We start from the raw sequence: 25,134 nt of genomic DNA on the forward strand, positions 1-25,134 counted from the left end.
AAAATCTTTAAAAAAAGAAAAAAAAGAAAAAAGAAAAGAAAACTATAACTTTTTGTCTTTAGGTGGGAAGGCCTCAAGATGTCTTAGAATGAAATGATTACAATGTAACAAAGTATTATTGGCCACACTATTTCTTGCTTCTAGGAATCATATGGCCCTAAAAGTTTGTGTACTTTGGCCCTTAATTAAAAATGCCCTCAACCTATCAGAATTCTAGCCATCCCCACAAAACCAGTCCTACCTCCTCATCATTTCTTCTTTCCTTATTCTAGTACTTGATCTTTTTCTCTGGAGCTGCTGTAAGTCCGTATTATTTAATTTAGTGGTTGATTATACGGAATCTTCAGGTGTCGGATGCTATCCTGTATATGACAGACATTTGCCTAAGATACCAGCTTTAAGGGCAGAATTCATGTCATATTCAAGTGCGTTTCTTATTTTCTAAAGAACCTAACTTAATTACAAGACAACTATAGTAATAAATAACCAATAATTTAAATAACCAATAATTGATTAATATATTTATTTTTCATGGGAAAAAAATGTGTATTTTTTAAATGACTCTTATTTTCACTTCTTTTTCTAGTCCATAATTTTCTAAAATTTATGCTACGTGGCACTAGTTTTACACGATGCTAATAAATAAGACTCAAAAACTCAACTCCTGTTGAAATATTGGGGAAATACTGAGTTAAAAAATAGTTAAGTAAGTTTGTTTCCTGCAAGACCTCCCAGAGCTTTATAGCTTGTATAATTTAAGGCTTTAAGAATAGTAAATATAAAGCAGTGTCTCCCAAATCCACTTAATGACAAACCCACTTCTTGGAATTGGTGTTCACTAATTTGAGGAATTCTGATGTTGTATAAAGTCTATGGAGCTGCTTTCTATTTTTAGCTCGGTCAAACCATTTGCATAACTGAAATAACTGGGTATTTAATTTAATTAACTGGTAAGTGCTATCAATCCACTAACACTATTAGAAACACTTGGGTTTCTTTAAATTCTATAATGTTAGGCAAAGATTTTGATAAACATAAAACCTGGGCACAAGTTCTCCTAACAAGGACATAGAGGCAAGAATCACACTATTGCCTTCAGAAAGCTGGCCAAAGTCAAAATCATGATATATGCCTAGGTTCAAGGCTCCTGCTATCAATCTAAGTTTTTACGATTCTTTGTTTAATGGCTGAATTATGAGATCTATGCCTTAGATTTCAAGAAAGAAGGAAGTTCCTTATTTAAGAGCACGTATTTAATCATTGATGAATGGATACAGAAGGTGTGATATAAATATATAGATATATATACAATGGAATATTAGCTATAGGAAAAAATATCTTGCTGTTTGCAACAACATGGATGGACCTAGAGGGTATTATACTAAGTGAAATAAGTCAGACAGAGAAAGACAAATACTATATGATTTTGCTCATATGTGGAGTCTAAAAACAAAACAAATGAACAAACAAACAGAAAACAGGAGCAGATCCATAAAGATAGAGGAGAAACTGATGGCTGCCAGAGGGAAGGGAGTGTGGAGGGATGGGCAGAATGGGTGAAAGGGAGTGGGAGGTATAGTCCTCCCGTTAGAGAATGAGTAAGTCATGAAAATGAAAGGTAAAACATAGAGAATATAGTCAATGGTATTGTAACAGCGTTGTATGGTGACAGACGGCAGCTACGTTCGTGGTGAATTACTAGGTTGTATGCTTAAACTAATATAACATGGTGTGTCAGCTATACTTCAATTTTTTAAAAGAAAGAGAGCATAATTAAATAGGTAGGTTCAAATGTACTTAACAATATCAAATCCAATTAGTGATTCCAACTTCAGTAGGATTTATATAACTATTATTCTTAGCTATAAAGCTTCTGTGTGGTCTGAAACTAATAACTAAAAGTCCAGATCTAAGGAAACAGGTTGCAGGATATTATATGTAATTGTATATCCACACCAAGTTGGACGTTGTGTGAGGGTGATAGTGACTTTGTCCTCTGGTGACGATATCCACGGCCTTATCCGGTGTAACCTACCAGTGTATCCTAATCCAGACCTGGCTGAACTCCAAGGCCCTCCCTTAAACAGGTTCTAGTGAACCAGCAGTCAGTAGGCCCTGCTTTCTGATGGCTGCTTGGAGTCCAGAAAACCCAAGAAGCCCAACGTGGGAGGTTTGCAATGGCTGTAATCATGCCAATGCCTTGTAAGTAGTGGTAGAACCAGGGAAAGCCAAGTCTTGTCTGAAATCAGCCTGATGTGACCTTATGCTTTATTTTCCCCACAGGCTTCATCCCTGCAGAACGAAACTACAACATCTGAAAGAAGGAGTGCTTGGCCATTAAGGCCATGTCTGAAACTTGGCACCAGTACCTGGAGAAGCCAGGCATCCAGTCATGGCCTGCACCAGTCATCACAACTGGGAGGTCCTCTGGACGATCCGTAACCTCTACCAGCACCGCAGCTGCTGATCTCTTTCCCATCTACTGATTTCAGGACCCAATAGATCCTGAATACCCCGAACTGGTGAGCTGATGTACTATATCCTAAGTTAAAACTTCTTATTCATTCAAGGAAGTCGAACTCACCAGCTTGTGACACCCAAAAATCTTTGTTGTAATCCACTTAGAGAAGAGCAACAAGAGGACTGCCATTTTCAACCAAAGGTTATGGGTCTTGCCCAAGCCAGCCCATTAGCCTTGGAGGGATGCTTCTACGCAGTGGACTTTTTGCCTATGTGTCCTGGTCAGGAGCACTCACACTGAGGTCCAAGTCTGGGCCATAGCAGCTTTGCCCTCCAGCTTCTACCTGTTTAAGATACACCACAGTCTCAGCTGTGGGTCTTGGGACTTCTGATGGCCAAGTGTTCAGGAAGATGTGGAGTACTGAGGAAAATGTGCCTTGGCAGAATTGAAGCAGAAAAAGACACAGGCCTCTTCCAACCCTATTGAAATACTGGTGATTGTGATGAATTGTCCTTGGAGAATTTTATCACAGAGCTCTCTCCATATTACTAAAACAACATTATCTTCACATTTGCCCAAATGATCCATTTTTCTCTATGCCAAGGGACATTGCCTTCACCCCCAGTGGCCATCGAATATCTGCAATCTGCATGGATCCCTGGCTAATGTAGAGCCTCCTGTTTGAATCCACATCTAGTGAATTTTTCATTGTAGATAAAGACCTTGGATCATGAGATTACACTCTGGAATAGCAGTGCCTGTGTGTACTACCCACCACCAAAATAACTGAGTATTCCCTATACCCAGCTCCATATTCATCTATAATACCTCTTCCATGCAAATCAATCTCTTACAAGTAAAATGTGGAAGCACCCCATAGAACATCCCAATCCCTCTTGAATTCGACCAGTTTTTATTGAGGACCTATCATATGCCCAGCACTGTATTAAATTCTGAGACCACGATGATGGATGAGTCATAGTGCTGGCCCCTAAGAAGTGTACATTCCAGTGGGGGTGCAGACAATTAAACAGCATGATGAGTGCTAGAGCACTATATGATGGCCATGAGAATTCCCTCATCTCTGTTCTTTGACCACCCAAGGAGCTCCTAGTTGCCCAGGCTGAGTCACAGAGGATCTTCTAATATGCCAAAGCAACCCACAAGATTCAAGCCAACAAGCAGCAGTCCCCCAAGGGACCCCCTGCAAGTGGTGATCCTATGGATTCTGGTTATTATTTCTAAACCACCTGACTTTTAAACCAGCTAGATGGTCACTTACTAAGCGCCTTCCCATCATGTCATCAAACTGGTAGCCGTCAGACTGTAGCTGCTCATAGGTGGAATCAGGCTGTAAAGCTAGAAAATGTGGCTTCAAGTTTGGGTCCTGGCACGTATTACAACCGCGGGCAAATCACTTAAACTCTTTGGTCTTGGGTGTCTTTCTTTGCAAAATAAGAATACAAACATTATATACTAGACCTACCTCACAGGGTTGTTGTGAGAATCAAGTGAAAATGTATATGAAAGCACTTTGTAAACTTTGCTCTTTTTGGTCACCCCATTGCTCATGGGTTCTTCCTTCTCCCTACCAAATACGATACTAGAACTTACCCGAAGGATGTGCTCTGACACCAGCCCGCCCACGAGAGAGAATGATACAAAGAAGAAGAAGTACATGCCCTCCTGGATATCTGGCTTCAGTAGGAGAATTCTGACGCCTCCCAAGATGACAAGTAGAGAAGCCACAGGACCAAAGCCAGGGCCCTATTGCCATATAGACATTCCACCATTAACACTTCACTGGACCCAGACACCAGTCAGCCCTCTTAATGGAAGGCTTTCCCCAGAACCCATTGTAGAGAACCTATCCTTGGCCCCAGTGAACTAACCAGACAACAATAATTCAGGGAATCACCTGGGCTCTAGCTGCCAAAGGAATCACCAGCCACTCCAGTGGGGAACATGCCTCCCAAGATAGAACAAGAAGACTTGGTAAAAGGAGACACTGACTCAATTAAACAAAATACAAGCCATCCTTACTGCCTGACCTATTCTAGTTGGGCTGGCAAGAGAAACTCCTAGACATTCATTTAAAGCAAAGATTTGGTGACAGATTTCTTCTTTAAGCACAGTTTTTCCCTTAAGCCAACCTGGCTCTTGCCTTTCTGATTTTGACTTGTCTGTTCCCTGTCTGTCCAACAGACGTGTGGTAAGATGTACTCAGGGGCTTGCAAGTCTTATATGGTCCTCTTACACACACACACACACACACACACACACACACACACACCAATGAGGAACCCCACCCATGTTTCCTATGCTAACCCCATAGCCAAGCCCTAACCTGACCTCCTATTTCTGGTGAGTCAAAATGGATCCCGGACTGGCTGATCTAATTTGAGTTCAGTCTCACTGGAACAGCCTATCCCAGGTTGGAATGCTGACTGTATTTCAGTCCTGGGTAGAAGTTTAAATAGAGTACTTATGGAGCCATTGATACCCAGAAATCCTTTAAGAAAAAAAAATGGTTTTTGCCTTCTGCTTCAAATACACCACCTTCTCCAAAACTAAGAACATATTGGCATGTGCCTCCAGGAATAGCCTGAAGTTTCTGTAATAGGTCTCCTGAGTGAAGAGAATGATGATTACGTACCCAAAGATCAGACAGGATTGGCATCCCACAAACTCTGGAGTAAGATCTTAAGCCTAAAATATAGAATTTTAACTATAATCCATTCTTCAGTTTCCTGGAGCAAGGAAAGAGGATTATAGGAAAAATGTCGATTCAATGTTTATATCCGTTTTCAAGATATTTTTAAATGTAATGAAAAATAATTCACAACTTCCTCTTTGCTGTATGTCAGAATAGCGGATCTAATATACCAACTCAACGAGATGAGCAATTTCAAAATCTTTTCTTAAGGCTATAATATTAAATTTTCATTTTCAATACTCTTAATTTTTTTTAAATTAAAACGGTGTCTTATAGTTTACAATCACTACTTGCTGTGGGAAGGGAGCCAGAGAGACTCAGAACACCAGCCACCCAAGGTCAGAGGCACTGAGCCAAAGGACCCAGCCACGAGAGGCCCAAGCCAAGAAGAAAAGCTGTTGCTGAAATGACAGACCAAGCATATGAAATAAGATGATCTCCAGGTCATGGTAGTTGAGAAAGAAGAATAGACAGATCCAAATTGGGAAGCAGATTAAGATGTTGGAGTTAGTATCAGGACGAATACAGCCAGGCAAGAGAAGGAGTCGCCTCCACCACACGTTGTCTGTCTTACGGCAGCTTTTCCTGGGAGTCCCAATATTAATGCTAGTTTTTCAGAAGTAAAATCCTCAGTATCACTGATGTCAGTTACAGAGCCAGCCCAAAACAGAATACTTTCCTTACCCACAGACATACCTTTTGAGGTCTTGGTTGATACAATTTTTTTTCAGAGATTTTTAATTTTTTCATAAATCTTTGGTAAATGACTTTATCAGTAAAAAAAAAAATAACACACAATAAATAATTTCCCTGGTGGAATTCCAATTTCTTCTTTGGTGATTAAAAATTGGTGATAAAAATGAATTCCTTTAATTAACAGTTTGCCTACCCTTGCATGGTCAAGGCTATACAAGGGGGAAAGAACGTTCTAATATAGATTACATATAAGTGAACCGGAAACAATGACAGTGAAACACTAGGCAAGGGTAGGCAAAGGGATGTCTGCTAATGACACATAGCTGAACCTTAATCTGCAAATTGTGCCTCTCTTTCAAAAGTCACAGGCGATCAACTCTCCCACTGCCACATCAGGACACAGAGCCTGCCGAGTGAAAGACAGACAGACAGGATAGAAAAGAACAATGCAGGCAGCATTTTGCAGAAAGAGGTAGCTGGATGCAGAGACCAGGCACTCCCCATGGCTGGCAAGAGTGCCAGGTTTTTCAGAGAACTCACATTAGAAGTTGCAGCAGTACGTGGAACCGAGCCAGTAGACACAACAGTGGGGAGAGGGGGGACGTTTCTGTAATTAAAGACTGAACCCAGCACACTTCCAAACAGATGAAGAACTCTCTACTATTGGCAACAAGGAACTGATTTTGTTTAAGTGAATGCTCTTTCTGAACCCGGTAAACCATGAATAAGGGTGGAAATAAAAGCAATCAGTGGATTACAGCCCTTGAGTTAAGAATAAAGAAGATAATCTGAATGGTACCGGGAGAAACAGATCCACAACTCTCTAACAGGAGAGACTGCAAGCTGCTAACAGAGGAGCATAGTTGTGTCCTCTCCAAAATGCTGTGTATACAGTTACGCTTAACCTGACTGCCTAGTAAATTGTGATTGGTTCTTCTCTTTTGTGTGAGTTCAATTCTTCTATATTGAGTCTTTTCAGGGTCTTTATAAAATCCAGAATGTATTAAGAACTTTCAGAGTTAACAGAGTACCTGTTAGTATATGAAGCAGTCACTGATAATTGCCAGCAACATTCTAGAATGGCCCAGCCGAATAAGCAACACTGCTTTACTTAATAAAATTTATTTTGAACTGAATAGGTGTAAAGTACATCAGGAAAACGTAATACCTTCTATTACAGCAGCTTCTAGCGTAAATATAATCCCAAATGTCCCCTCTTCCACTTACCCACAAGCAAAACTAAATTTCTGTGAGCTGAAAATCTACACAGAGAGTATTACTTTTTCGCTAGATACAAAATGTGGCAGTAACTAAACCATTCTTTGAAGAAACTAATAAAACAAAGTTAAACTGCTCTTAAGTATTCTTTCTTTTATGTTGATTGAGGACCATTCATGTTCCAGACACTGTGTTAAGCAATGTAGGTAACATAGTGGGCAAAACCATGGAGTTCGCACTCTGGGGTCAGAGAATGATATTAAAGAAATAATCATACCAATGAATGTGTAATTGCCAACTGAGATTAATTCCCTAAGGAAAGGAACAAGATACCTTAAGAGTGTATGACAAAGAGCCCTAACCTAGTTTGGAAGGCTTACTGGAAGAAATAAAAATCTCAAGCTAAAGGAAGAACAATGAGTAGGAGTTTGGGGAGTAGAGGTAGGGAGTAGAGAACATTTCAGACAGAGGCACCCGCCCTGCTTCTTCAGTGAGAGAAAGCTCATCTGAGAACTGAACTGCCGATGGCTGAGAGAACCGGCAGCAGGTCCAAGGGACGGAAGCCCCCAAGATGAAGGTAAGAGGGCTAGGAGTTGAATTTATAAAGATGGGTATTTACCAAAAGAGGCAGTCTTCGAGGCCACACGAAGGAACTCAGACCGCAGCCTAAGAGAATTCAGAAGCTGTTGCAGATTTTTCCAAGAGCTGTATTTTAAATTTTGTGTTGTGTTGTACACAGAGGGAGTACTCAATCTATACACATTGAATAAATTCAGGAAGGTTTCTTGATTCCCCCCACAAACGATCCTAGAGAACTGTGATCACGTGATCCTAAATTGCGTTGATGACGAGAACCCAGGACTCCGAGGCTTGGCCGACAGGAGGCATTCTGAGCTCTACATTCCAGGGGGGCCGAGAGTGTCTGCACGGCAGCCTCTCCCGTGTGCACGCAGGAATTCCCGCTCTAAACCAGATCCAAACACGGTCCCCATTTGCAGTAGTACGGATGAAAACATTTTGGAAGCTTCCATGACAGTGAGTGAAGGGATCATTAGTATTTACTACTCTACAAGGGGCAAGGGTTCAATTTAGAATGTGAAGAGCAAATAAAAGGGCCTTAGAAATCCAGCACTGCCGCAAACTGCGTGCACACCCATAGCAACGTCAGGCTGCAGTCTCTCCCCGGGGGCCCTTCCCTCAGCCCTGCCTTCAGAGATTCCCCTGAAGACTAACGTGCGGGCTTCTCAGTTCTGCTAAGTCAATGATCACTCGTCCGTCTGCTTCCATTTTGTGAAAATTTCTCGACATCTTTCATTTGTTATGGTCTCCTCAGCCATTCTCTTTGTTCTGTGGGTTTATTCCTTTTGTGTCCTTTTTTTCCCCGTTTGTCATATTAATGATGTTTGAGGAGGGCATCAGTGTGTTTAATCTGAAATAATTAACTGGAACTTTCTTATTGTTTTAATTTGCATTTCCTGGTTGAATATGTTTTTCATCTTTATGGACCATTTCTACTGCTCCTTCATGAATTACCTGCTCTTATCTTTTGGCTGTTTTTCTTTCAGGAACTAGTCATTTTCTTATCAATTTTAATAGTTCCTCTTTATATTATGTCTGTTAACTTACTGTGTGTAAAATTTGTTGCAAATATTTTTTCTGGTTTGTCATTTATTTTTAACTTTAATGATTTTTGTACATGGAAAGGGTTCTTTTAATTTTTATGTACTACAGTTTGTGAAACTTTAATTATTAAAAAGTATTATTAATTTTAAATTATTTAATTAATTGTTGAATTATTACATCTTTCAGTGATTTTATGCATAGAAAGCCCTTACTTAGCCTGATATCCACAAACCACTTACTTTTGTTATCTTCACATGTGTCTATGATTTCATGTCTTTATATTTAACTTTTAATCCTTCTGGAATTTTTTTTCATGTAGTATAGGAGAGATTTTAAAAAATAATTGAGAAATATAACATGTACACCATCAAATATGTGAAATGTTCACCTATAGTTAGGTTTAATTTAACAAATAATTGAAAAGCCAAAACTCATTCTACCACTTCCTGAATCCTTGTCTAAAAATCTACTTCTGGGAGAACCTGAACTAAAATCATTCATACTGGAAATGGTCTAGGCAGTGTAACCTGAGATGGATTTCTGGAATTAGATCACCCACTGGCCAGACAGGAACAAAGATAAGCGGGTTGTGATAACCCCTGCCATGCCACAGGGTCAATATTACTAAGAGTCTCTTCCATCCTGAATTAGGATGGCATGCAGGAGGAAGGGGACAAATTAGGCTTATCTCTACCATTTGAGAGGTATGGCAGCAGTGGTTGTCATAAAATACTGCAACTATGGTAGGGCACCGCGGAGTACCACAGATGTACCACTGAAAGAAAATGGTGGGCTCAAGTCGGCCAACCGCCAACTCAGGACGCAACATAAAATCCAGAGAACATCTATGACACCCACCTTAACTGCAGCCAGAGGGCAGTACAGGCTGAAAATCAGGCCCGACTGTGAGCGTAGCCGAATTGCAGAGAAGGCTTCCTACGTAGCCCTGGCAAATGTCCTACGCTACCATGCTTCACAAGAGAATACTTGCCTTCATCCAAGATTTGGCCCACCTTTCTCATAGTTTATAGGCATAAAGCTAGGGTCAAGTTTCAGCATGGCCCACTTGGGGAAGTACTGTTCTTTTTGGGAGTCAAAGGAACTATTCACCAAAGTACTGCAATACCTAGGGGAACTTCCATAACTCAGGATTTAACATTCTAGAAGTCCAAATATTATGCTGGGAAGGGTTTCTTAAACATGAGAGAAGCACTCACCCATAGTAAATGAGGTGGAAATGCCAGAAAACGGCTTTATCAGTTTTAGAGGAGTATATGCGTAAATGGATTTAATGCTTAAGACTAGAGAAGCCATTGGCTATGTTTCCCAGCAGAGCCCAAAAGAAACTCTTCACTAAATCAAAAAGGAAAGTGCTAACGTGAGGACACTGGCATGGTTGAGAAAATTCAGTGACTCTATCCTTTTTAAGTCGGGTGTATAGTCAGGAAAACTGCTATGGAATGAACTCATGAGTGTGAGTGGAATGATAGGATTCTGGAATTACTCTATCAGGAAGCAAAGCCAGAATGGAAATCAGGCATCTGTGGCAATAGCTAATAGACCACAGTGTTTCCAGGGGCACAATCGATGGGTAATATGGTAGCTTAAATAACCCCTCCCCCAAAGATGTCCACGTCCTAATGCCCTGGAACTTGTGAATATGTTACCTTACCTGGCAAAAAAGACTTGCAATGTGATTAAGAATCTTGAGATGAGGCAATTATCCTGGATGATCTGGGTGTGTCCAGTATAATCACAAGATTCTCTGTAAGGTGAAGGAGGCAGGAGGCAGAGGCAGAGATGGGGATGTGACGACAGAAACAGAAGTCAGAGAGATTTAAAGATGCTGTGCTGCTAGCTGAGAAGATAGAGAAAAGGACCATGAGCCAAGATGTGCAGGCAGCCTCTAGAAGCTGGAAAAGGCAAGGAAACACATTCTGCCTTAGAGGCTCAAGAAAGAGCATGGCCTTACTGACACCCTGATTTGGGCCCAGTGAAACTGATTCCAAACCTTTAACCCTACAACTCTAAGGTATATACTCATGTGGTTTAAAGCCATTGCGTTTGCAGTAATTTGTTGTGATGGTTAGTTTTTTTTCAAATTGTCTGGGCTGTAGTACTCAGTCAAACACTAATCTAGGTGTTGCCGTGCAGGTATTTTGTAGATACGGTTAATACAGTGTAAAATACTTGAAGTAAAAGAGATTACCCTCCATAACGTAGGTATCCGGCCTCAACCAATTAGTTGGAGACCGGAAGAGTGGAAATTGAGGCTTCCCATAGAAGAAGCAATTCTGCCTCAAGCCTGTAGCATTAACTCCCGTCTGCGCTACCAGGCTGCTAGCGAGCTCTGCAGAGCTCAGACTTGCCAGCCCCCACACTCTCATGAGCCAATTCCTTAAAATATGTAAATGTATATACAGAATCTCCCATCGATTCTGTTTCCATGGATAACCCTGACCAAAACATTTGTTATAATAGCAATAGAAAATAACTACAGGTTTGTTTGATCTGTATGAATAGAGAAGACCAAAAGTAGGTAGGTCAAAGATTGATATTAGGCATCAAAACAACATTTCACTAATCTTTTCCTGGTTTCTACACTTGAGCAAGTTTGAGCCAATCAATGGAAAGGGATGTTAGATCCCCTTGAGGACTCCTCCAAACCTTTTGCAAATGGACTCAACTAGTTATACCTGGGAAAGAAGAATACACAGAATATTAAAGGTTCTGTTGGTTACAGGCAGGTTGTGAGCTGACACTGAGACCAGGGGAACCAAAGTGCTGTCATAGATGTTTGTTACGATGACAGCCTATGAAGTCCAGATGCTAAATAGAATCCTGCCCAACTCCGTCCGACAGGAGTCCAGTGGTGCAAATGCTGTGGTCATTTCTCCGGTCCCTAAGCGCATAGGTTAGATGAATACAGTTAGCAGCTGTCAGAAAGCTCACATTTGCTCTCTAAACCTTGGATTAAAAGCCACAGTGGCACAAGAAGCCAAGTGAGAGTCTCTGAAAATGCACCCCGTCCAAGATAGCAAATCAGAAAAATGCCACATTCTGAATGGAACTGCAGAGATTTAGTATCATGCTAAAGGATGCAGGGGGAGTCGTCTCCATCTATCAGTAGGTCACCTGCAAAAACCAGATGGATCGTGACAGATGGGAGTAGACTACTGCGATCCTCACCAAGGGGTAGTTCCGATCTCAGCTGCTGGTCTGCTGCTGCACTTAACTCTGCGGCTATTGATCTGCTGAATTTACCAGGAAAGATGATTAGAAGCAGGTTATGTTCACTTGGAATGAACAATGGTACATTCAAGAACTTAACCAAGGACGGTGTTAATCTTCTAGTGATAAAGGAACCTTGATTATTCGGGCCTTTGCAGAACATCATGGAGATCCGTCTGCTGATGACATCATTTTAGTTGGACCTGGAAAGCAGAAAGTGGCTTTATAAAGAATGCCCTTGTGAGGCATATGTGGCCCAGGGGGTGGGAGATAAACCCTGCAAATAGCTAAGATCCTGCTGAACTAGTGATGATTTTAGAATTCTATTACTCCTTGCACCTTTTGCCACTAGGAGAAGCATAATGCCTGACAGTACTCTGGATTTTGGAGAAAGCACGTGCCCTATTTAGGAGCACACCTCTGACTTATCAGTTGACTCATGCAGTGACTAGTTTTGAGTGAGGCTTTGTGGCAGATTTAAGCTGTGGAATGAGCATCGCTGTCCCTTAGATCATATGATTCAGCAGACCCCGTGGCGCGAGACGTACTCGTGGAACGCAAGGTTGCCATTTAGAGTCTTTTGCAAGCCCAAATAGAAGAGTCCCAGCACAGACCCCTGAGGCTTGCCGCAAGGCTCTGCCATCTGTGGCGGAGCACTATTGACCATAAAAGCAGATCCTGGCATGTTACGGGACCTTAGTAGAGACTAGACTCTCCACCAAGGGATATTAAGTGACTCTACAACTGGAGCTACTCACCTTGATCTGGATATCTCATCAAGTCACAGGTGGGCTGGGAGGGAGGGGATTCACAATAGCAATCCATCGTGTTGTACAGATAGTACATTCTGGATCAGACCCAATCAGGTCCAGAGAGTCTAAGTAATTTATATAAACATGTGTCCCGGAGCTTTATATCACTTAGCCACACCAATGCCTCTCCTTTAGTGAGCTAACAGAGAAGGAAAAACTGAGGCCTGATTCCTGGATGAGGTGACTTGATCCTTTGGCAAGCTGCCAATAGGCCACTGTTGCGTTAACTCCAGCCAGTCTCAGAGAAGGCTCTGAAAGACAGTGTGGAGGGGAAATCCTGTGCGGTTCACCTGACCACCAGCTTTCCATGAAGAAAGAAATGGCATATGGCAAGAATACACACCGATTCCTGGGCAGTGTCTGGTTAATCAGGGGCCTGTAGGGATAAGATTGGAAGAGTGGAGACAAGGGGATATGAGGAAGAATCATGGAGCTCTGCCTACTGGAGTGAACACAAAGGGTCCAGAATTATTTCTCATACCAAAGCCCACCACAGGCCATCTACCAGAGAGGAGGCGCTGAACACCGATGGTCAAAATGACTCCTCCCCTGGAAATCGGCAGCTTCCCTCCTCAGCTGCCCCAATGCTTGCAGTATGGGCCCTTGAGCAGAATAGCCTCACCAGCAGGAGTGGAGGGTGATAGAGGAGAGAGAAACAGAAAATAAACAATCACACAAACAATCATCTGATAATGATTTTCTTTTTTTTTTTTTAAGATTTTATTTATTTATTTATGACAGAGAGAGAGCGAGAGAGCAAGCACGGGCCAGGAAGGTGGGTGGGGGAGGGGCAGAGGGAGAAGCAGACTCCCCACTGAGCAGGGAGCCGGACTCAGTACTTGATCCCAGGACCCCGGGATCATGACCTGAGCCGAAGGCAGACACCCAACCAACCGAGCCACCCAGGCGCCCCCTGATAATGATTTTCAATACTAAAGTGAACAAATACCATGAAAGTGTAGAACAGGGAATTCTGGGGGGTTAGGAAATGCTTCCCTGAGAAAGTAAGAGCTGAAAGTGGAATAGGAAGTAGCTAGACAAAGAGGCGCCAGGAAAGCAAGAGCATAGGAGACAACGTGTGTGAAGACAGGCACAGGAAGATATTTGACACCTATAAGCAAAGACCTGTGTGGCTAGAGCACCCTCAGGGACTGGGATAGGTGAAGCAGAAGAGATAGGGAGGGACCAGAGAGTGGGACTTTGCAGTCTCTGTTCAAGGATCCTTTTGCTGTTGCTGATGTAATAGCTGTGCGTCTATTCTCCTTCCTTAGCGGCCTCCTCCTCAACTTTCAGGTCTTACTTCTTGGGAAACATTCTCCAGTCCCCAAAGTAGTGCTGGTGGTTGATATTTGTGCTTACTTTCTTTTTTTTTAAGATGATATTTATTTATTTGACAGAGAGAGAGAGACAGCGAGAGAAGGAACACAAGCAGGGGGAGCGGAAGAGGGAGAAGCAGGCTCCCTTCTGAGCAGGGAGCCCGATGCAGGGCTCAATTCCAGGACCTTGGGATCATGACCTGAGCTGAAGGCAGACGCTCAACACCTGAGCCACCCAGGCGCTCCTGTTTGTGCTTACTTTAAGAGCAATGACAACCATTGCAAAAGAACCAGACTTTAGAGAAGACCTTACTATTGATTGGCATATAGCTGGTATATGGAGAATAAGGGGAAACGAGAGCATAGTACCAAGCCAATCAGGGGAGAAAATCTTCTCAAAAAAAATTAAGAAAGAACAATCTGAAAAGTAGGGAGAAACAAAGGAGAAAAATATGCCGTCCCCAACTCAAGAGAAAAGAAAGTTTTGATAAAAATGCTTTTGACTGTTGAAAGTTGAAGAGGAAATCAATTAAGATATGGCTAAGGAAAACGTCCATTTGACTTAGCAACAGGAGTATTTACACCAACGGAAATCTGTAGGTGCCCAAATCAAGGCTTTCTTTATTGTTTTATTGATTGTCTAGACTTAAGAATGTGATAGTGAAAAGTTAATAATGCAGATTAAACTTAGAAGTTTGTCAGGGTCTGTAACCATTACATTATGAATAATACAAAAAACGGGCACATATTCTTATAATATTGGGAAATTATTATTCTATTCAACAAAGAAGTTGTTCACATCATTAACTTTCAAGTGTTTCCGACACACATCCTCATTGTTGTTTCACTTTCATCTTATTCATTAACGGTAATTGAAAAACATCAATCCACATTCAAGTGGGCACTCTATTCTTTCATCAAATGCAACCATAAGTTATGGATACAAAAAAGGCAAAAATTAGTGAAAGCATTCTATGAGAGCATCAGCAGCTATAGAGAATTTACAATAAAGAATATTGAATATTTTATTATTATTTATAAACTGTGTGTTACACATTCTTTATATTAATAAATCTTACAATAAGCTTATATAGGCAGACAATACGTGCATTTTTTTTTTCGGTTGTTACACATTTATCAGCTTACCACTGTCCCTAACCATCCCAATAATCATTATAAAGCAATGCTCAGGATATACTTACATAAATTAAAAACAAATTCACAGATATGACTGAAATAAAAAGAGACCTCACAAAAATGTGAGAAAATGAAATACAAGGCAAATTACCCATTATAATATGATTTCTGTAGAAAGTCTAAATGGTTGACAATGGTCAACATAGTCACATTGTAAATGGTCACAAATATAACCTTTAAACACAGCCATTTGAAATTGCTGCAGAAACAGAAAGTCTGAAATTTCTTTTCACTTGTAATTTGCTTAATTTGTTCAGTGACTCTAAGCTTCACATGCAACTTCTACAGCATTCTGCCGCATTTTTCTCAGTTTACCAAAATATCTCTGCACTCTTAGTTCCATAAAGAGGAATTAAAATTTTCAAAAGGAAACAAAGAAATTAACATGAAACAAAGGTAATGGCGGTTTTAACATATGTTCACAAATTCTTTAATTTTTTCCCTTCCATTTGGGGCTTAGTTGGTCTCTCAGTAAATGTGGTCTTGACTTAGTAACTCACCTCTAATAACTAGAATATGGTAGAAATGACACAGTGTGCTTTAGGAATGTAGATCTAAGACACAGTGCAGCTGGCATCTCTCTCCCTTGAGTCACTTCCTCAAGGGACTGTGTCAGAGGACGTTCAAACAACCCTATGGAGAAATCCACATGGCGAGAAACAGGCCACCTGCCAATAGCCAGTGCTAACTTTCCAGCCATGGGAGGTGGATTTTCCAGTCCCAGTTAAGCCTTCAGATTACAGCCCAGGTTGATATGTTGGTGAAAACCTCATGAGAGACCTTGAGCCAGAACCACTTAGCTAAGCAGCATCGGAATCTCTTACCCACTGACTGTGATATAATAAATGGCTGTTGTTTAAACCATTAAGTTTTGGGGAATTTATTACCCAACAATAGGTAACTAATACGGATATTGTAAAATTGTGAAGGAGTTGACAGTTCTTGGTGGTCAATGACCCTTAAGTAAATTTAGGCACTATAATGATTGCCATTTTGAACTTCTCCAACAAGCTACTAGTGAGTGACCAGAAGACATGAGCTTTCACTTCCCTGCTAGAGGACAAATGGTGGTCCTAGAGATGACAAGGGAAGAATTCCCAGAGGAGGTGGCATTTGATCTAGACTTTGAATCTGAGTTTGCACTTTAGTAAGGAGGACTGAATAATAGGTATCTGGGGATTATTGTATTTGTGGTGACAGAAATCACAATACATGTTCTCAGAAATATAAAGTAGCTGAATTGAACACAGGAAAACTTCTAGAAAAATAGTTCTCAAGGTAGGACGTGTCTAAGAATCCCTTGAAGTGTTTATTTATTTACAAGTTTTGGGCCCCCTTGACAAAGGTGATTTGGTATATGTGGTAGAGGCCCAGGAATCCACCTTTTTAATAAATATCCCAAGTGATTCTCATGCAGATAGATGATCTTTAAAATACAGGTTCAAAAAATATTGTGCAAAAGAAAAAGTGAAGTCTCAGTCTAGAAACATAGTTAGGACCAGATAACTGGGATTTTAAAGCTGAACTAAGCCATGTGGCTGATCTGTGATAGTGAGAAGCCACTGGATTTTTAAAAGGTCTTTATTGTAAACATTTTCATGTGCAAATATAGCTAAAAGTCTAATGAATCTTTACGTCACCCATATCCAGCAATCATTAAGATTTTTCTGTGTTCGCATCACTATTTCTTTTTCATATTGTTGATATTATGATGAAATACTTCAAAGGAAATCATAGACCTCATGCTATTTCACCCCTACATGCCCCTATGTGTGGCTCTGAAGGCATAGATAGCTTCTTAGATAATGACACTGCCTTTGTTGTAACTGGGAAAAAAATAATTATAACTCATTGGTATCACATAATATTTAATTCAAATTCACATTTCATTAATTGTCTTAAAAAAAAAAAGGTCCTTTTACTGTTGAATCTGAATCCAAACAAGGTCCACACATTGCTTTTGGTGCTGTATCTTAATCAAGAGCAATCCTTCTTCACCTCCTTATTTCTTCATGTCACACACTCATTGAAATTGAACATTTGTTCTATAGAATGTTAAATGATGTGGGTTTGGCTTTTTAAATTCTTGTGATGTCATTTAACATCATATAGTATCCCCCATACTTCCTGTAAACAGGACGTTATCTTGAAGCCTTAATTAAATTCAGATTCTTTTTTTTCTTTTTTAAACAGTACTTCATAAGGGTCTGTGTACTTCATAGCTCATGAAAAACCGGGAAGCACATAGTATCAGCGTCTTCTACTCTAAACGATGCTACTAAGATTGATGACCAGGGTTCGTGTTGACAAATGGACCCCCTCTGTTGTAAAATTCCCCAGCAGACTTTGATTTAATTTCTCCTTCATTATAAATGATTGCCTAAATAGGAATTTTTATTAGGGGTTTCAAATAATTGATTTTTAAAATTTTTCTATTTTTTTCTACTTTATCAGATGGAAATATTCTGAAAAGATATTTTCCTGATGAACTAAAGTAAGATTATTTGATTACTCTGAAACACCATTCATATCAGAAAGATTGGATAAATGCGTAGTTCTTTCCCAAAATTGCCTATAATTAAGGTAAGTCTACAACCGATGATGAAAACAATCCATTTGGGCAGGGGGTGTTTGTTTGTTTGTTTGTTTGTTTGTTTGTTTTTAATGTTTGTAAAACCTGATCAGAACACTGCTTAGGAGAGAATTCATCATGACTAGGAAATTTTTATTTTAAGTAACCTGTAAGAGAATGCATTTCAAGTTAATATTCAATTTTTGGCACCTCTTCAGAAATATTAACTTCTTGTGAATGGAATAGTCATTAAAACCTAAGAATTTTTAAATCCGTTCAATACATACCGTGCTGTGGCCAGGCAGAGCACAGTTTAACTTAAAACATCAGCAATAATGATAGGCCGCAACGCACTGGGGTGCAGAATGCTGGATTGAGATGAATTGAGGTGAATTAATAACTCCAGACAAGTACAAAGTAAATATGCCTCTTAGTTTGGGCTTTTTTTTCTTTCTACTTTTCATTAGAGACAATCTCAAACTTACAAAACAGTTGCAAGCACAGTACAAAAAAGCTCTTTACTAAACCATCGGAGAGTAAGCTGCTCCATTATCCCCAAATATTTTAGTGAGTATTCACTAATAAGAACCTTCTCTTCTCTTACATCACCATAATAAAACCATCAAAAATCAGGAAATTAACTTTGCTACCATTATTTCTCACACACCATTCAAGTTTTCTCAATTTTCCCAATGATGCTGTTTCTTAGAAAGCCAAATAGCATAGAATCGGGCATCAGATTCATTATCGTGTGCCTTTCCCTTCCTCTAATCTGGAATAGCTCCTGGGGCACTTGGCCTTTCATGATCTTGATACTTTTAAAATTTATAAGTTGGGTATTTTCTAGAACTTCTCTCAGTTTGGGTTGGTTTGATGTTCTCTCTCTTTTTTTTTAAAGATTTGTTTATTTGAGGGTGGGGGAGGAGGGCAGAGGGAGAGAAATCCTCAAGCAGACTCCCCGCTGAGCACAGAACCATCTTGAGACTCAATCCCAGGACCCTGAGACCATGACCTGAGCCAAAATCAAGAGTTGGGAGCTCAAACCGTGAGCCACGCAGGCACTGCATCATGTTCCCTCTTGATTGGATTCGAGATGTGTATCTTTGGCAGGAATATCATGGAAGCAACGCTGAGTTTTCTGCATCATAACAAATGGCACATAAATTTGATTTATCCCATTGCTGGTGGTATTCACTTCGATCACTTGATTAAGTCGGTGTCTGCCATAGTTCACCGTGGCAGTAGGGACAATCTTCTTTCATTTGTAATCAACATATATTTTGTGATTAAGTATTCATCAAACCTTCAATGCATTCATTTATTCTGTTATATTAGTAAGGATTCATAGATTCCTTTATTTCTCAATGGTAGCTAATCTGTTACAATACCATTACATATTTTGATTCTCAAATTGTCCTATATTGTATCAGTAGAAGCCTCTTCAAGGAAGCTTCTGTGGGTTTTGACAGGTCCCCATCACACTATGAGCACTTCCTTATTTCCGACACAAGATGTTCTATGTTCATGTTGTATCTTTTCTGCCCCATTCTTGGAATCAGCCCATTTCCCCAGGAACACTGGTTCTTTTAAGCAGACAGTTTTATTTCAAAACTAAAATCTGAGAACTAGCCATGCTCATTGCTGATCCCAGGCCCTGAGAATGAAAAGAACTAGAGAATATATGTAGGTACACACATATTTGTATCTATTTATTTCCATTTCACATATTTATACATATTGAAAATAAATTTATATCAAAATTTCCAGTTTGAATCCAACGCCACAGCCTTCTCCATTTCTATATTTGTAATTCCTTTCTGTGACAGTGAGAAACCTTACTCTGATTGTCCCCAAATATTTACTTTTTTTCATTAACCCTTCCTTATGTCACTAATCCAGCTGTCCATGCACAGAGAAGCCCTCCCTCTGCTAAAACCACCATACCCTACATTCTGTTGCTGCGTCACCATCCAGCCCCTACAGACATTGCCTTTCTTGATGATTGACAGCCTATGCCATGAACCCTCTGCAGGGGCACCCTGCTCAGACTACTCAGGCTCCAACTCCAACCCCCCCCACCAACCCTTCACTGGGCCCTGTGTTCCCTCCCCAGCTCAGATGCCTAGCTTCCTCAGCCACACCTAATGGAAGAGAAAGGCAGGAAAGGAAAGATAAGGAAAATAGCTTCCTGTTTATTCTAAACACAAAAGAATGTATTTCACTACAACCTATAAAAAAACCTTACTGTCCCTCACATTATTGGGCCATTCTAATTTACTCACTTAAAAACTTAAGGTTTGCTTCAAAGAAGCAATAATGCTAATAATTATGTACAAAGCTAGCAAATTAGCATCAGTATTCTATGTATCTGACAAATATTTGGCTACAGCCCATAATACTGTTCAAGCACAGAGGAAAATGAGTAGTGGTTATGCAGTCAAATCTAAAGTACAAACAACACCTTTGGATGATGCAAGTCCAAGGAAAATTGGGGCATTCTACATATTGGTAGTGACATTATGCAGAAGGAGTAACTTCCAGCTGATACAGTTGGGGACTTTTAGGAATAAAATGCAATATAAACAATGGATCCTGCCAGGCTCTAGGCGCTTACACTGCCATACCTATATAGAAGATGATTCATCACTTTTTCAAAGTTGTAATTTGGCACCCACAGCTACAAGCAATTATGTTTTTGAAGTAGCCCATTTTAAATGGTAGCACTGCTTATAGAAAAAGCATCATTAGTCGATCCCAGTAGTACTCAGTCCAATCACCAAAAAGCTGGAGCATTTTCTCCCAAAAAAGATGGTAGATGACTTTCCCTATTTACGTTTTCTTTATTCTCATCAATAGGTTTCAGATTAAGTTTGGGTTTCTCTGTTTTTGCTTTTGTTTCTGCATGTCTTATCTAACATACTTATTTCAGTAGAACCTAGACATTTATGTAAGAATCCAGCTCTGATCATTCTGGCTCTTAAGGTCCGAAGGCCAAGGACAGTCCCTCAACACCAGCAAACAAACAAGGTTGAAGGAAAAACAGAAAGCATTAGCAGTCTATTCTACCCTCCTATACCTTAACGGAGCTGGAGAGAGATGTAGCTAATCTCCATAAAGGCATACACGGCATGGAAGGGTAGGATATAGTATGTAGTACGTAGTATAGAAAATGCAGGTAGAATACGGTATGTGTGTATATATATAAAATACTCTGCGTTTGTGTGTGTGTGTGTGTGCGCGCGCGCGTACACACTAATCCAGTCCAGTTCCAGAAATTCTTCTGTCAAAGGAGTTCTAAATAGCAGGTTAGATCAAGTCCCTGTGAACACTAGCAAGAACAACTTCCAGTCATTTCTGTGCCCTGCGAAACCAGGTTCCAGGGAGCTCTCTCTTCTGGCTTTTCTTTTCATCACCTCTTTTAGAGGAAGAAACTCCCTTCCACCGCTAACGTAGAAAGCAGCACTAGCGCCCGCCGGCTGTGTCCCACTCCCGCGCCCCACCTGCAGCGCAGAAAAGCGCCCCGAGGTGTGGCGGTGTGAGACACAAGCCGGGGCGTTCCCCGGAGCAGGGAGTTTCTGATTGGCTTTTTGTTGTGAATTCAAGAGGCTTGGGCCAAGGGGCGGGAGCAAAGAGCTCACCTGAACAACAGCGTCCCAGCCTCGCCCAGGACCTCCCGGGGTTTGGCTCTCTGGCTGGCGGTGGTGATCTTGGGAGTGGGAATAGGAGATGCTGGGGAGAGCACCCCGAACTAAGCGGGGAGGGGCGTGGAGTGGGTTAGGCTGTGGTTTTCTGGGTGTTTGCTGGAGAAGCCACACGCCGTATTAAACCCTGGGCTCCTGAAGCAGAAGGCTAGGTAACTCTGGGATTCTGGACCTTGAAAAGCTCTAGAATTGCAGGGAACGCAGGCGCCTTTCATTTTTCTTTGGGCACTCTCCCCTGGCTCCGCATTCGTAAGGAGTCCTACTGTGGGTGTTGAAACTGTAAAATATCCCTGTCCTACAACTAGTCAACACAGAGTTTCCTGCAGATTACAATCCTAGTTTGCCGGGGTGCTGGGAAAAGGGTACTGCGGGGACTGGGGGATGTGAAATTTAGTGCATTCTATCACTGTACCACAACTTTACTAGATTACATAAAGTATCTGGAGCGAGAGATGAAAATTAAGAAACGTATTCTGACACAGTTATGGGTTTTTTGTTGTTTTTTTTCCTTCGGACATTGATTTTCAATAGTGGGTCTCAGCAATTATATATATGCAATTATGTATCTATTAACATGTATTATGAAAGATTTATATACACATACATGTATGATATACACGAGAGACTTCACACGTTTGGTCACAAACGGTGGGAGCTGTGATCCTAGCTTGGAGGCAGCAAAGGTCAGGCGGGCCTGGCCCCGCCGGGAGTGCGCTCCCAGCGCCAGGCGCATCCAGCCTCGCTCAAGTTCCAGCCGAGAGTGCGCTCCGCATCCGCTCACGCACCCCCGCCGCTGGCGTGGTGACACAACACCGGTGTCGAATTACAACCCGCAATTAACATATGAATTTGACTAACTTAAAAGAGGATAAAAGAAAGGGGGGGAAAACACTGAGCGGGCGCTTGAGTCTTCAGTACGCAGGAACTTTTCTCCGGGTGTAAAAACTCTTTGATTGGCTGCTCGCACGCGCCTGCCGGCGCCCTCCATTGGCTGAGCAGACACGCGACCGGCGCGAGGAGGGGGCTGGGAGAGGAGCGGGGGGGTGTGGGGGGGAGATACACTGGCGCGTGCCGCTTTTTAAAGGGGCGCAGCGCCTTCAGCAACCGGAGAAGCTTCGTTGCACGCGACCTGGTGTGTGATCTCCGTGTGGGTGGGGGAGGGTCGAGGAGAAAAAAAATAAGACATTGCAGTAAAGACCCAGGAAGGGTTTTTGTTGTAGTTGAGCTCGTTTGCCAGTACCTCCTCCGACCCTGCGCCACCGAGCCTCTGAAGTGCAATGTCCCGCCTGCTGCACGCAGAGGAGTGGGCTGAAGTGAAGGAGTTGGGGGACCACCATCGCCATCCCCAGCCTCACCACCTGCCGCAGCCGCCGCCGCCACAGCCACCTGCGACCCTGCAGACGAGAGAGCATCCCGTCTACCCGGCGGAGCTGTCCCTCCTGGATAGCACCGATCCACGCGCCTGGCTGGCTCCTACTTTGCAGGGCATCTGCACGGCACGCGCCGCCCAGTACTTGCTGCATTCCCCCGAGCTGGGTGCCTCTGAGGCTGCGGCGCCCCGGGAGGAGGCGGACGGCCGGGGGGAGCTGGTGAGGAGGAGCGGCGGCGGCGGCGGCGGCGGTAGCAGCAGCAAGAGTCCTGGGCCAGTGAAAGTGCGGGAACAGCTGTGCAAGCTGAAAGGCGGGGTGGTAGTAGACGAGCTGGGCTGCAGCCGCCAGCGCGCCCCTTCCAGCAAACAGGTGAACGGGGTGCAGAAGCAGAGGCGCCTGGCGGCCAACGCCAGGGAGCGACGCAGGATGCACGGGCTGAACCACGCCTTCGACCAGCTGCGCAACGTTATCCCGTCCTTCAACAACGACAAGAAGCTGTCCAAATACGAGACCCTGCAGATGGCCCAGATCTACATCAACGCCTTGTCCGAGCTGCTACAAACGCCCAGCGGCGGGGAGCAGCCGCCACCGCCGCCAGCATCCTGCAAGAGCGACCATCACCACCTTCGCGCCGCCGCCCCCTACGAAGGCAGCGCGGGCACCGCGACCGCAGCGGGCTCCCAGCCAGCCTCCGGAGGGGGCCAGCGGCCGACGCCTCCTGGAAGTTGCAGGACTCGCTTTTCGGCCCCGGCCTCCGCGGGAGGATACTCGGTGCAGCTGGACGCTCTGCACTTCTCGACTTTCGAGGACAGCGCCCTAACGGCGATGATGGCGCAAAAGAACCTGTCGCCTTCACTGCCGGGGGGCATCCTGCAGCCTGTGCAGGAAGAAAGTAGCAAAACTTCGCCCCGGTCCCACAGAAGCGACGGGGAGTTTTCCCCCCATTCCCATTACAGTGACTCAGATGAGGCAAGTTAGGAAGGTGACAGAAACCTGAAACTGAGAAACAAAATCGCCCTTGCCCAACGCGCGGGAAGCCCCGCGGTTAAAGATCCCCGCACCCTTTTAATTTTTGTTCTGAGATTGTCGTTGTTTAGCAACGACTTGGCTTCATATGGCAGCTATATTTGATGGTTTGCAAAAGCCGCCGCTATTTCAAACTTCCTATGGTCCATATTGGTGAAAACTTGCTGTTAAAGTTCTGTTCTTTCCTCCCACCTTCTCTCCCTGTAGATAGATAAGGTATAAGTATATGTACCCAAATATACATCATTATTCTAGTTTCCCTGCTGCCAATACGCTGCTAAAACGTCGCATTTTCTTCTCTGTCGCTGGTTTGTGTTTTAATTTATTTTATGCCCTGGGCATTCATCCCTGTGTGTTGCGCGCACTCACGTGTGGGACAATTAGTATTCCGAAGTATTTTCTCAAAATGTATCATGAAACGAAAAGTTAATGGCTCCAAAGTGAATAACTTTTGACTATGGAACGTTAGAAAACAGGGAACCCTTAGGTTTATATATTGTATGAACATACCCAGTATGTATATAGGATCGCGGTACTGTTGGCGTCTTTTAGGAAACTTGGCGCACGCACTTTATCAGCCGCTGCTGTTGCGGTTCCAGGACAAACTCAACTGCCAATTGCAGACCAGTTTTGTGTTGTTGTTGTTGTTGTTGTTGTTGTTGTTGTTGTTGTTTTAAACACGGCCACTTATAATCCTTAAGCTCTTTGCAAATGTTTGTTTAAAAAATTAAAATTTAAAAAAATCCAGTAGTGTCAAAAGCATTTGGTCAATTTTATTTTGCTTTGTTAATGTTAGAAAACTTATTTATTATTGATTGTTTGCTACCATTTCTACTGATCTTGATTCATTTTTTTTACATTTTTCTACTCGAGATCATTTTATTTTAATTTAGCAAAACCAACTGCCATTGTTTTATGTATTTTCTTTTGCAAATGATAAAAATAAACATGAAAATAACTTTATTTGTCACTTATTCCATTCTAATATAAGCATTAAAAACAGTTTTGAAACGACCTTGAAGACTTGAGCTTAGTCTTCTACTAATTGGGAATCTACGAGTTTTGAAGAAAAATTCTGTCATAAACACTGTAGCTTCAGGCAGTACCATGATCAAGTCAGTAAATAAGTTGTTAGGTACAAATTTCCCCAAATTTGCAACCATTTTGCCTCTTCGGTAGCCTGGATCTTTCCAGT

The 25,134-nt window shown here is 42.1% G+C and overlaps 1 protein-coding gene across 1 annotated transcript; it reads left to right on the forward strand.

Moving 5' to 3' along the window:
- The first annotated feature begins 22,710 nt into the window (after positions 1-22,710).
- On the forward strand, positions 22,711-24,615 carry ATOH1 (atonal bHLH transcription factor 1). Its single transcript, XM_026509599.3, has one exon. It carries the CDS (start codon positions 22,821-22,823, stop codon positions 23,889-23,891), a length of 1,071 nt encoding a protein of 356 aa, XP_026365384.1. The 5' UTR covers positions 22,711-22,820; the 3' UTR covers positions 23,892-24,615.
- Positions 24,616-25,134: the final 519 nt, after the last annotated feature.

This window comes from Ursus arctos, unplaced genomic scaffold (genome assembly GCF_023065955.2).
Source record: "Ursus arctos isolate Adak ecotype North America unplaced genomic scaffold, UrsArc2.0 scaffold_9, whole genome shotgun sequence".
Taxonomy (NCBI): Eukaryota; Metazoa; Chordata; class Mammalia; order Carnivora; family Ursidae; genus Ursus; species Ursus arctos.

Bases quoted from the DNA above. Each gene is read 5' to 3' on its own strand.
- ATOH1 (XM_026509599.3), top strand. From the start codon at position 22,821: ATGTCCCGCCTGCTGCACGCAGAGGAGTGGGCTGAAGTGAAGGAGTTG.